Here is a 14,772-nt window from a genome sequence, read left to right as displayed (position 1 = left end):
AACATAAAAATCAAAAGAAGTGCACTCAGTTGATATAGATGAACAGTGCACTGTTGAGTCAGTTTGGTGTGACATAAGCACGGTGAAAGCAAAAATAAGAGTAGGAGTGTGTTATAGGCCTCGAATGTGTTATGTGTTATGACTCGAATGAGTACAATGAACAATTGTACAGAGAAATAGAGTGGTCTAGTAAATCAGAATGTCTTATAATGGGGGATTTTAACTTCCCAGATATTGCCTGGAGCTTGTGGGTTGGTCACTCACACACTAGTCAGACTTTTGTGGATTTATTGGATGATTGTTTTCTGCAGCAACATGTTCGAGAGACAACCAGAGAGAGTAATACTCTTGATCTGGTTATCAGCAGTGGTCACAGTGTACTGATGTGGGATTTACTTAAAGATTTAATTACCATCAGGGGTAAAGGAAAGGGTTTTTGCTTCCGTAAAGGTGAGTTCAAAAAGAAAGGTCTCAGAAAGTTTTTAAATTCTGTACAGTGGGATCAACTGACGATGTTACCAACAGTAAATTCTAAGTGGGAAGCATTCAAGGAATTAATCGTGGATGCTACTAAAAGTTTCATACCTATTAAGAAATATTGTTCAAGGTTCAAGTTGCTGCTATGGTAAAGGGATGGCTGAGTGGAAGAAGACAGTGGTAATCAATGGATACTGTTCTGACTAATGCTAGTAGTGGAGTCCCTCAGGGTTCGGTGTTGGATCCATTGTTGTTGTCTATATTTATAAATAGTATTGATGAGGGGACATCAGGCTTGCTGTTCAAGCCCAATATGCCTAGTTCATATGTTCAGATGATACAAAAGTTGCCCGGGTGGTTAATGACAGTAATGACGATACGCTACTGCAACAGGATCTAGAAATATTATTAGCAAATGGGCTGAGAAATAGCAATTGAAGTTTAACATTGACAAATGCAAGGTACTGCATATGGTTAGTAGTAACCCGAGTTATGTACCAACTGTGTGTGTTAGTACACTCAGGGTAGTGAGATAGTGAAAAAGACCTGTGGGTAATTGTGCAGTCAAATATGAAGTTCTCAGTGCAGACAGGCTCCAAGGAAGAGCTCATGGGGTTTTTCAATGATATACTGGAATTTTGCTAGTAGTGATAAGGAGGTGATTATCCCATTGTACAGGCACTTCTTACTTTACAATGTGTTTAAATTATGCAAATTTAAAATAACTCACAATAACAATATTTATGGAAAGTACAACGAGAGGCCAGCGCAATAGCCCACCATTTTCTCATTTTGTTTTGCTGAAGGTTGTCCGTTAGTCGTCTTTTGGAAGTGCATAATTTTTTCCTTCTGTGCTTATTTTTACTTATTTTGCTTTTAGTAAGCATCCTCATAGTTCTAGTTATTTGTGTTTTTTTTTTTTTTTTTTGTTTTTTTTAGGAGCATTAGCAACTAAGGCCATATTGCTCCGGGGATATGCAGTGGTCATTCCCAGACCTTTCTGCATCCTTCATATTTGGTGGTCACGGGCTCAAACCCCGGCCTAATCAAGAAGCGTGTGCTACGCACTACTGCTCCTACCCACCTGACTACGGAGACGCCCATAGTTCTAGTAGAAGTAATGGTAAACTCTCAAGGATTTCGTTTGAAATTAAACGAGGTGAGAGCATGGCATGCATTAAACATGTTCTTAAGTCTGAATGATAGTACATTACTGGTGATGTTCCCTTAATTGCAATGATGGAACGCACTGAAAAAATGCCTGCTGCATGGATGAGGGACTAAAATAAAAAACACATTAACGTTAGCCTAGTGCAAGAGAAAGCTCATAGCCTTTATGATGATTCCTAAGAATGTGAGGATGGAGAAGTTAAGCCCTTTTCGTCAAGTTGATGATGGTTTGCGAATTTTTGTTAACAGTATGGTTTTCATAATTTAAAAACATGGAGATGCTGCATCAGCTGATAAAAATGTTGCAGATGAGTTCCATGCAAAACTGAAGACAAATAGAGGAGTACATACCCAAACAGATATTCAACCTTGAAAAATAGGTTTATATTGGGGGGGAATGCCTGACTGCACTTATATTTCCATTGCTGAAAAGAACTGCGCCAGGCTTTAAGGTTGCAAAAGCTCAGTTATCACTTCTGTATTGCTGCTGATATGGTGGTCATAAACTAAAACCTATATGTGTTTATCACTATCAAAACCATTGTGCTCTTAAAGGTTATGACAGGCCGTACATGCCTAGATGCGAGAGTTATTTTCATAGGCCTGTTAATGTATTTTTTGGTGATTATTTACATCATGTGTAAATTTAAATTGCATGGGACATTCTGGATTTTAACCCTCTCGTAAATTAAGAAGTCACTGTATAAGGCAATAGTCGGGCCACGTATTGAGTACTCCATACAGGTGTGAAAGAAGGGTGGATAGGTGCAGGAATGAGTACAGAGGGCAGTGAGATTAGTGAGGGGAACAAAAGGGTGCTCTTATCAAAAAAGGCTTAAGTTGTGCAAATTGCAGCATCTGTAAACTAGGCACTTGCAATGTGATCTGATTGAGGTATTTAAGGCATTGAATAGACCAAACAAGCTCAATGCTGACAAGATTCTTCTTCCATTTGTGCCCATTTGATGAATAGGCATAAATTGAAATTGAATAAGGATGGTTGAAATAGATGTGAGGAAATTTGCCTTTTGACCAGTGGGTGATTGATTTCTGGGACAAACTTTCGTCTGTTGTTGTGGAATTTGAAATCTTAAATAAATTGAAGGAAAAAACTAGAGAAACTATTGGAGGGGATGAATAGGTGAAATGGGAGTTTTTTTTTTTTTTTTTTTTTTAATTTTGGCTGCTGCTGTAAGCTTGACTTCTTGCATCATTTGCTACTGCTAATGCTGATATATAGAACTTATCCATCAGTAAATCAACCTACGGGGATATCCGTTCGAGCCTTATTCACTGAATGGTAACTTGACCACTTTAGAATAGCACCTCCCCCTGATACTCATGCAGTCCCTTTTTCACCATGTGACTTATCGTTACTAATGTGGGAGAAAATATTCCCACCTAACAAAACACTCAGCAGCTGCCCTAACAACCCAGTATGCTCAATTTACACAGATAGCTTTAAATCTGGAAACAGCACTAATGTAGCTGCGATCTTTCCTAAATTCCATAGGACATACTTCCAAATGAATAGTAGTTACTCTGCTGAACATTATGTGATCAAAATATCCCTAACTTACATTTGGAATAAATCTCTGTTTATTCCATATAGACTTACACATTTTGGGCCCCAGGTGCAAAATTATTTTGAGGTCCCTGAACTTTTTTATTGATAAAGCATGACAGTAAAATATTTTTATTGCCAAAATAATTTATTTATATTACATATATTTTATTTTAAATAATACTTGTATTTAATTATTTAAATACAAATATTATTAGAGGGGAACAGGTATGTTGTGTGTTATCAGAGACTCAGCCTAAAACACTGATGGATCCAATATCTCTCTAATACAGAAGATTTAGGAGAAGTCCGGTTGGCCTGCTTCCCTAAAATCCACTCATGTACACCTTCTCGATGGTAAGCCCTGTTACATCACTTAGGACTTAGGTGGCAACGAACGTGTAGAGTGGTTCTCTTCAAGACTCCTGGTCAGCGTGAAGAGGAAAAGACCAAACCCTCCAGCATATGACAGCACAACAAAACAAATGGCCCTCAGTCCCCAGCAGCTTTCACTCCCCCTCTTACGGCAGCGAGAGGATCAGAGTGGAAGCAGAGGATGCTAAGAATCTCTGGGTACGACCAGGCTGCCATGCACGGAAATTGAACTTGGCCTGTTATAACGTAAGATCACTCATCGGTGAAGACAGGATATTAGAGCTGGAAAACGAATTAGAAAATGTGAATTGGAATATCATAGGCTTGGCTGAAACAAGAAGAAGAAATGAATCACTTATAAGTTTATCGAGTGGAAATCTGCTGTACACCAATGGAAACAGTGAAAGGAGTGAAGGTGGAGTTGGGTTTCTGGTCCAAAACGATTTTAAAAACAACATTTTGGAATTCAAAAGTGCATCACCAAGGGTGTCAAGACTAATACTCAAGATTTCTAAGAGGTACAAGATAAAGGTTATAATGATTTATGCACCAACATCGAGCCATGATGATCAAGAGGTTGAAGAAATGTACACCGAAATTGAGAGTCTTCTAGATGAGCAGAAAACCCACTACATATTATTATGGGGGACTTCAATGCTAAGGTTGGAAAAAGGCAAAACAGTGCAGAAAGAGGAACTATAGGAAATTTCGGAATTGGTGAAAGAAATAAAAGAGGTGAAAGACTTGTGGAATTTGCAGAATCTCAAGGAATGTCAGTAATGAACACTTTTTTTCAAGAAAAGGGTGAACAGAAAGTGGACATGGAAGAGTCCAAATGGATTAACAACTAATGAAATCGACTTCATCCTCACTAACAGAAGATATATTGTGAATGATGTTACCGTCCTGAATAAGGTAAATGTTGGAAGTGATCACAGAATGGTAAGATGTACACTTGATATAGATGTAGGAAAGAAAAAAACAGACTATCGACGAGGAATATTACAACTTTCTGGAAGTGATAAAGCCAAAGAAACCTATAGGGAAAAAGAAATCCAAAGAAGAAAAAATAAGTCAAGAAACACTTGTCATGATGAATCGAAGACGACATATGAAGAGCAAGAAAAACACTGACAGGGAGAAAATTGAGTATACTGAGTTATGTAAAGCCATTAGAAAGAGACTCAGAGAGGACATAAGAAGATTTAACACAAGAAAAGTAGAACAAGCATTAAGGGAAAACAAAGGATTTAAATCAGCAGCCATGAGCAGTACTACAGAAAGACAAATGATACTGAACTGAACAATAGTGATGGTGTACTTATAAACAGCAGAGAAGGCATAATTCAAATAGCAGAAGACTACTATAGAGAATTATACAAGGAGCGAGGGAATGATGCCAGCAGTGGGGAAGATGGATTGCAAAGTAGCAACACATACGACGTACCCGATATTCTTCCTGATGAGGTAGAACATGCATTTAAGAAAATGAAGAATCAGAAAGCCAAGGGGGAAGATGAAGTTACTGTAGACTTGTTAAAACTGGGAGGAAGAGACATAACACAAAAACTGGTAAGGCTCTTCACAAAGTGCATTAGAAAAAGTGTGACGCCTAAGCAGTGGAATAATGCAATCATAGTTTTGCTGCATAAGAAAGGAGATAAATCAGAAATTGGAAATTATAGACCAATTAGCTTGTTATCCCACATCTACAAGTCTACAAGTTGTTCACAAGGGTCATTACTCACAGATTAGAAAGAATACTTGATGAGAATCAACCGAAAGAGCAAGCTGACTTTAGGACAGGATTCTCAACTATGGATCACCTTCATATAATATCACAGCTAATGGAGAAAGCAAATGAATATAAAACACCATTATGCCTGGCATTTGTGGATTACGAAAAGGCATTTGACTGCATACAGCATAAGGCAATGTTTCGGGCACTGGAAAGACAAGGCATAGATACCCCACATATTATGATTTTGAAGAAAATATATGAGAGTGCTACCTCCTTTATTAGACTAGACAAAGAAGACAGCAGGAAATTTAAAATTGAGAAAGGAGTTCGACAAGGAGGCACAATATCTCCGAAGCTGTTTACTGCTGCCCTTGAGGAAGCTTTCAGAAGATTAGACTGGTCGCAGAAAGGAGTCAATGTGAACGGAGAGTACCTAAACCATTTACGATTTGCAGATGACATTGTGGTCATAAGCCACGATCCCAAAGAATTAGAGGAAAATCTTAATCAGTTATGCACAGTTAGTAAGGATTTTGGACTAAAGATGAGTATGGCTATAACAAAAGTAATGATGAACAAGTATGCCACAGAAAGAGAAATAATGATTGAAGGAGCAGTAATTGAAAAGGTGGAGTCACATAATTATCTAGGACAAGTTATTAGCTGTAATAATGATAAATGGCTGGAAGCAAGAGAAGAATTAATTTTTGATGGATAGCATTCAGGAAATATAGTCACATTCTGAAGAGCAATATCCCAGTTTGTCTGAAACGTAAAATAATGAACCAATGTTTACTCCCCACCATGACTTATGGAAGTGAAACTTGGGCACTCACCAAAAGAATGGAAGAGAAGCTGAGAACTACACAGCGAAGAATGGAACGAATTATATTGGTGAATCAGACTGTTAGATAAGAAGAGAAACACATGGATTAGGCAGCAAACTCAAGTAAAGGACATTCTTATTAAAACTAAAGAACTAAAATGGTCTTGGGCAGGACACATAGCTCGAAGACATGATGACAGATGGACTAAGAAAATAACAGAATGGTACCTAAAAGGAGCTAGAAGAAAACCTGGAAGACAAAGGCGGAGATGGATAGATTAAATTCATGAGTTTGTGGGTAGTAAATGGATGGCCAGTGCTCAAAACAGAAGGAACTGGAAAGTTGCTGGAGAGGCCTTCATCCTGCAGTGGATTGAAAATGGCTGATGATGATGATGATTATATAAAATACAAAAGTTTAATGGAATAATAATTTTAATAATGTCTATATGGTACCAAATATTAGCACATTATTAAAATTAAATAAGTACTAAGAACATTTAATATATTCTGTCCAGCCTTAAAAAAACCCCAGAATATCTGCAACCCATATCATATGCAGATAGGACTTTTTTAAACTTCAGTGGATCTAACACCAATCACTATTCGGTAAAAATTTTTTTTTCCTCCCTTACTCTTAATTTCTCAAATTTATTAATTATGTCATCATAATTTATAAAGTTTGTTACCTTGGACTCGATAAATAATAATAATAAAGCGGACATTTTTTGTAATAGTTTATTCTTTTTAGTGCTGAAATAGACCATTCACCACTTGCATTTGTCACAGGCATTGTGGGAAATAGTTTCAAAATTGTTGTTTATGTCTGTAACACATTTACAATGGCCTCTCCCACATACTGTACCAAGAAGTCATGTTGGTCAACTGCTTTCTTGTGTCCATAGCCAGTGGAAAAGATTATGGCATAATCCCTATGTGAACAATATGCCATGGTCAAGCTGTGTTCTACTGTAACTACCCTATTACAGAATTAGGAGAGAGTGATTTTCCTTTATCCTGGAAGTTCATCTGTTGTTTCACAGAAATGAGTCATCCACACTTTCAATAAATTTCACCTGTCTCTGTTTACATGGTAGGCCCAAGTGAGTCCTAGTTTGGATCAGGGTGTTAAAAAATAGAAATCACTTTAAACAAATTAAGATTAGCGACTCCGCAAGGGGCCCACTCTATGGTGAGGTCCGAGGCTAGCGCCTCATGTGACTGTTAGCATTAGCATTAGCATTAGTAGAGGCATTTGATGCAAGAAAGCAAGCTTATGCAGCATCAGCCAAAAAAAAAAAAAAAAAAAAACCCACTTCCACTTCACCCCTCTGTTCGTTCAAAATACCTGTCCAGCTGAGCCTTAAACTTATTTAGGCTATCAACCTCCACCACAAGGGATGGAAGTCTGTTCCACCAACCAACCACCCGCTGGCTAAAGGCAAATTTCCGCACATCTATCCTACATCTGTCTTTCCTCAATTTGAATTTATGCCCTCTCAGGTGATTTTTCTGAGCTAGAGGAAGAATCCCATCAGCATTGAGCATGCTTAAACCATTCAAGGCTTTATACACCTCTATCAGATCACCTCGCTGGTGCCTAGTGTCCAGACACTGTAATTTGCAAAACTTAAGCCTTTCTTCGTAAGAGCACTCCTTTGTTCCATTCACTAATCTTGTTGCCCTTCTCTGTACTCGTTCCAGCAGCTCTACATCCTTCTTGAAATGAGGCCTCCAGACCTGTATACAGTACTCTAGGTGTGGCCTGACCATCGCCTTATACAATGGAATAATCACCTCCTTATCCCTGCTGGAAAAATTCCTGTATATCATTGACAATACTCCATGAGCTACTCTTGCAGCCCGTCTGCACTGCTCAGAGAACTTCATATCTGCCTGCACAACCACCCCCAAGTCCCTTTCATTCTCTACCACTGTCAGTGTAGTACCACAGAGTTGATACGTTGCTCTGGGGTTGCTGTTTCCCATGTGTAGTACTTTACATTTGTCAATGTTAAACTTCATTTGCCACCTCTCAGCCCATCTGCTCAACCTTTCCAGATCCTGTTGCAGCAGCATAGTGTCAGTAGTGTCCTTGACAACCCTGCCAACCTTTGTATCATCTGCAAACTTGGACATTAAGCCCGATATACCATCATCAATATCATTTATAAATACAGAAAACAATAATAGACCCAACACTGAGCCATGAGGGACTGCACTAATAACATTAGTCCACGATGAGCAGTGTCCATTGATTACCACTCTCTGTCTTCTCCCCCTCAACTACCCCTTTATCCATAGCAGCAATTTGCCTCCAATGTCGCACTGCTCCAATTTGTGTAGCAGTCTTCCATGTGCAACAGTATCAAAAGCCTTTCTAAGATCCAAGTATATAATATCAAAGTTATTCCCTGCATCCAGTTCTTTTGTGACTGCATCATAGTATCCAATCAAGTTGGTCAGGCAAGACTTCCCCTTAACAAAACCATGCTGTGTCTGAGCTATAACTGAAGTCTTGTCTAAATGTTCCTGCAGTGCTTCTTTAACCAGTGCCTCCATTAATTTTCCTGGAACAGAAGTTAAGCTCACAGGTCTATAATTACTTGTGTCAGCCTTTGATCCTCCTTTGTGAATTGGGGTCACATTTGCACATTTCCAGTCTATGGGTACCTCCCCTGAGTCCAAGGAAGCTCTCATAATTATGGCTAAGGGTTTGCTTACTTCCTTTGCTGCCTCCTTTAATATAACTGGATAGATCCCATCCACCCCGGGTGCCTTTCTTGTGTTTATCTTCAACAGTTTCTCCTCCACTTTACTCCCAGTTATTTCAAGATTCTGTAGCTTACTGCTAGAGTTGAATACACCTCTGGCATTCCCCTCGCTGAATAACTCCTCATGTGTGAATGTCGATGCAAAATATTCATTTAGTTTGTTAGCTACCTGAGCAGGATCATCAACACTTGACCCATCAATATCAAGTGGACCAATCTGATTCATCCCCTTCCTTCTAGAGTTTACATAAGTAAAGAACTCTTTGCTGTTTTTCTTTGCATCCCTTGCCAAGGATTTCTCGTAATCCGCCTTCGCCTGCCTAACCTCCTTTGTAACTTGGTTGCATATCAACTTGTATCTATCATAGGCTTCTGTGTCATGTGTTAATTTGTATGTATCCCATGCATTTTTCTTCTCTGCCATATGCCTCATTAGTTCATCTGACATCCATTTTGGCCTAAACCTTGAACAATATTTCTTAGTTGGTATGTAAAGCCTAGTAGCTTCCAAGATAAGTTCTTTGAATGCTTCCCATTTTGAATTTGCTGTTGGTAACATCATCAGTTGGTCCCACTGTATAGAATTTAAATACTGTCTCAGTCCATCGTAGTCGCCTTTACGGAAGCAATAACCCTTCCCTTTACCCCTAATGATAGTTACCTCTTTGAGTAAATCCCACTTCAGCACACTGTGATCACTGCCACCTAGTGGTTCATTTATCTGCAGATTCTTAATGCATGAAGAATCACTGCTGATAATCAAATCAAGAGTATTACTCCCTCTAGTTGCCTCCCGAACATGCTGATGTAGAAAACAATCATCCAATAAATCCACAAAAGCCCTGCTAGTGTGTGAGTAACCAGCCCCCAAATTCCAGTCAATATCTGGGAAATTAAAATCTCCCATTATAAGACACTCTGATTTACTGGCCCACTCTATTTCCCTGTACAGTTCCTTATTATACTCATCAGAGTCATTAGGCCTATAGCACACTCCTACTCTCAATTTTGATCTCCCAATGATTATGTCACACCAAACTGACTCCACACTGCACTGTCCAGCGATGTTGACTGGCTTCACTTCCTTGGTTTTTATGTGTTTCTTAACTAATAGCATAACCCCTCCCCCCTTCCTATCCTGTCTATCCTTTCTGTAGACGTTGTACTCCCCAAATTGCAGTTTTGCATCCCTTATATCTGTGTGACACCACGTCTCTGATATCCCAACAATATCTGCCCTCGATGTTTTGAGCAATACCTCAAATTCATCAAATTTATTTACTAAACTCCTAGCATTGGTGTACACGCAAATATACCTGCACCTGTTTCTATTCTTAGCTACCCTAACACAATCCATGTGTTTACTTGTTTGCAATGGCTCCCAGCAGTCTCTGAAATACCATGCATCTTGTTTTTCAGGCTTCTGCTCATTCTAATAGAAGCAGTGCAAGAATCTCTTTCACCTCTGCCAGTGGCTACTGTCAATCTATTGGTCTTTGTCTCCCCCCAAGCTAGCAGTTTTCCGACCCACCTAACACTGCCTCGATAGCATCAGCAAATATTCTTGCACCCTTTCTATTTAAGTGTATCCCATCCCTGTAGAAGCAATCTCTCCTGTTAACAAGTACAGTCCAGGCTGTTCATTAGTAAAGCCCTGCATATAGAGTATCATATATATACTGATTCAATCATTGCAATCCAGACTATACTGTACAAGAAAAAGAACTGTCAATTACTTAAACAAATTTGGGATACTCAAACAAGAATAAATGATACAAAAACAAGTTATCTTCTTTTGTTGGTTGTTGTTATTTTTATTTGGTTTTTTAGGAGCATTAGCAACTAAGGCCATATTGCTCCAGGAATATGCTGTGGTCATTCCCTGACCTTTCATCCGCATCCTCCGTATTTGGTGGTCACGGGCTCGAACCCCGGTCTAATCAAGAAGGGTGTGCTACGCACTGCTGCTCCTTCCCACCTGGCTACGGAGGCGCCTCTTTTGTTGGATCTTAGGTCATACAGGCATCCCAGAGAATGAACAGGGAATATCAAATCAACAGCATTGGTTTAATGGCACTATATATAGCATTAAATCAATCCTTAAGCCTTGGAAAACCAGTTTTCAAGATGACAGACATGAAGAAATTGTACTAGCCAGATTAAGGAAGTACAATTAAGGAAGCCAGGCCAAACAAAGTCATCTTACAAAGTCCTACCTATTTACATTTTTTGATCCACTTCAGTGCTCAAATTGTAAGATCCAACTTACTGTCCAGCGACATCATCATGGAATGCCCTTTATATAATAGAGCATGACAAGCAATACTTTTCTTGAAATCACAAGTACTACTTACTCCATGATCCCCATCCTAGCTGATGATCTGGAAGTGCCAAGAATTTTCTACTTTCTGAAACATAAAATGCTATAATACCATATGCCTAAATTTCTCTATTAACAGAAACTTCCTCCTCTGAATACAATAAGAGTGTCACATTATGGCCTACCTAGCTAAAACAACAACAGTAATGGTCTTGCTCCATAATACCTTGATTACATCAAAAAAGAGTAATTTCTTATCAACATTCCAAAAGAAGAAGAAGAAGAAGAAGAAATTAAAAATGATTTCAAGAACAAGGCATCATAGCTGTAAGGAGAATTAAGCAAGAGATGGAATAGTTACCCCAACATTTAAAGTGTATAAATATCAGGGTAACTGGCAGATATGGGGGCCAGACATTTAAATTGCAACATCAGACCATACTTCCTGAATCCCCTCTGTTGCTTCAAAATATGGCACTCACAAATATGTTTGCATGAAGACCACCTACTAGCTAATGAGAATGAGAAGCTAGTAAGATTCGAAATAGCTGTCCTGGAAGTGTCTGTTTTTTAAATGCATAGTGGATTTGTCAGACTTCTAACCGAATAAAAAACTTGGGGGAATGGTCAGATGTGGAAAGCTTGACTTAGTTTGTAAGGTGTTAAATAACACCAGAAATATTTAATCTCTTTCTTTCTTTCTTTTCAGGGCCACTTCATCAACCGCCATACTCTGAAAATTCTCAAACATCAACTACCCAACTTCCTCTTGCCATGGATCCTCTACTCAGTAAGTAAAATGATAAATGTTATTGTTGCAGTTATTCTGTTAGTAGTCTTATATGATTTCTGAAAGGTATTACTTAGGGAAAAGATGAAGGATGTTAAAAGGCACTTTACACTTCCTGTTAATTTAGATTACAGAATAGTTTAGGGCTAAAGCCTCAGGTTACATAGGGAGTTAACCAGTTTACAAGTTAGTGCAATTGCATTTCTGTACATAGCCAATTACTTAAGTTGTTTAGTAGTTTTAAATTGGCATCAATAAGTATATCTCATATTATAAATACCTTTACAACGGATTGCCATGATATAGCACCACCTCAAATAAGTAATGCTTCACCATAGAAGAAGACTATTATTTCTTATTCTCAGCAGATACCATCACCCATACGGCACCGTTTCATAGCTTATTGGCTCCTCATCAGAGGGTGGGTAAATACCCTGGTTTTGCAATGATGACAGCCCAGTTGTGAAGTATAACTCCACAATATGAGAGATGCCTCAGGGTGTGGAATAATTTAGATTACAGAATAGTTTAGGGCTAAAGCCTCAAGTTACGTATGGAGCTAACTAGCATACAAGTTAGTGCAATTGCATCGTTTCTGTACGTAGCCAACTACTTAAGTAGTTTTGAATTGGCATCATTAAGTATATCTCATTGAAGAGCCAAATGGATTAACAACTAATGTAATCGACTTCGTCCTCACTAACAGAAGATATATCATGAATGATGTTACTGTCCTGAACAAAATAAATGTTGGAAGTGATCACAGAATGGTCAGATGCACACAATATAGATATAAGAAAAGAAAGAAAAAACTGACCCAAATAATTAATACAAAGATAACAGAAGAGGAGTCTTCGAGATAACAGAAGAGGAGAAAAAGCAGTATGTACTGGAACTTAAGAACAAGTTTGAGCTTCTGCAGACTGCTCGGGTCCAAGATATTGACGAGGAATATTACATCTTTCTGAAAGTGATAAAGTGATAAATAAGTAAAAAGAAATCCAAAGAAGAAAAAATTTGTCAAGAAACACTTGTCATGATGAACCGAAGACGACAAATGAAGAGCAAGAAAAACACTGACAAGGAGAAAATTGAGTATACTGAGTTATGCAAAGCCATTAGAAAGAGACTCAGAGTGGACATAAGAAAATTTAACACAAGAAAAGTCGAACAGGCATTAAGGGAAAACAAAGGATTTAAATCAGCAGCCATGAGCAGTAATACAGAAAGATAAATGATACTGAAACGGAAGAATAGTGATGGTGTACCTATAAATAGCAGAGAAGGCATAATTCAAATAGCAGAAGACTACTATAAAGAGTTGTACAAGGAGCGAGGGAATGATGCCATCAGTGGGGAACATGGATCGCAAATTAGTAACACATACAATATACCTGATATCCTTCCTGATGAGGTAGAACATGTGTTGAAGAAAATGAAGGATAACAAAACCCCGGTGGAGGATGAAGTTACTGTAGAGTTGTTAAAATTGGGAGGAAGAGACGTGACACAAAAACTGGCAAGACTCTTCACAAAATGCATTAGAAAAGATGTGATGCCTAAGGAGTGGAATAATGCAATAATAGTTTTGCTGTATAAGAAAGGAGATAAATCAGAAATTGGAAATTATAGACCAATTAGTTTGTTAGCTGTGATAATGGATGGAAGTCAAGAGAAGAATAAATTTTGGATGAATAGCATTCAGGAAATATAGTCACATACTGAAGAGCAATATCCAAATTTTAATCCTGCTGTGAAGGGTACATTGTATACATCCTTTTGTACACAATAAAGATTATTTATTCATTTATTTTATCTACAAGTTGTTCACAAGGGTCATTACTAACAGATTAGAATGAATACTTGGTGAGAATCAACCTAAAGAGCAAGCTGGCTTTAGGACAGGATTCTCAACTATGGATCACCTTCATGCAATGTCACAGCTAGTGGAGAAAGCAAATGAATATATAACACCATTATGCCTAGCATTTGTGGATATGAAAAGGCATTTGACTCCATTTGACTAGACAAAGACAGTAGCAAATTTAAAATTGAGAAAGGAGTTCGATAAGAAGACACTATATCTCCAAAGTTGTTTACTGCTGCTTTTGAGGAAGCTTTCAGAAGGTTAGAATGGAGAATACTTAAACCATTTACAATTTGTAGATGACATTGTGGTCATAAGTCACGATCCCAAAGAATTAGAGGAAAATCTTAATCAGTTATGCACAGTTAGTAAGGATTTTGGATTAAAGATGAATATGGCTAAAACAAAAGTAATGATGAAAGTATGCCTCAGAAAGGGATATAATGATTGAAGGAGCAGTAATTGAAAAGGTGGAGTCATATATTTATCTGGGACAAGTCATAGCTGTAATAATGATAAATGGCTGGAAGTCAAGAGAAGAATAAATTTTGGATTGATAGCATTTAGTAAATATAGTTACATGCTGAGGAGCAATATCCCAATTCATCTGAAAAGTAAAATAACGAACCAGTGTATACTCTCCACCATGACTTATGGAAGTGAAACTTGGGCACTCACCAAAAGAATGGAAGGGAAGTTGAGAACTACATAGCAAAGAACAGAACGAATTATATTGGGAATCAGACTTTTAGATAAGAAGAGAAACACATGGATTAGGCAGCAAACTCAAAACTAAAAAACTAAAATGGTCTTGGGTAGGACATATAGCTTGAAGACGTGATGACAGATGGACTAAGAAAATAACAGA

General features: G+C 38.1%; 1 protein-coding gene across 1 annotated transcript in view; it reads left to right on the top strand.

The window, feature by feature from the left end:
• rg (A kinase anchor protein rugose) overlaps positions 1-14,772 on the top strand; it is a 1,582,765-nt gene that overhangs the window by 1,469,439 nt on the left and 98,554 nt on the right. The window contains exon 51 of the mRNA XM_090384432.1: positions 11,957-12,041. Coding sequence (XP_090240558.1) covers positions 11,957-12,041 — 85 coding nt within the window. The remainder of the gene's footprint in view (positions 1-11,956; positions 12,042-14,772) is intronic.

This window comes from Mastigoproctus giganteus, chromosome 11 (genome assembly GCF_048544385.1).
Source record: "Mastigoproctus giganteus isolate SK-2022 chromosome 11, ASM4854438v1, whole genome shotgun sequence".
Lineage (NCBI taxonomy): Eukaryota > Metazoa > Arthropoda > Arachnida > Uropygi > Thelyphonidae > Mastigoproctus > Mastigoproctus giganteus.
This window is presented reverse-complemented; position numbering and strand designations above follow the sequence as displayed.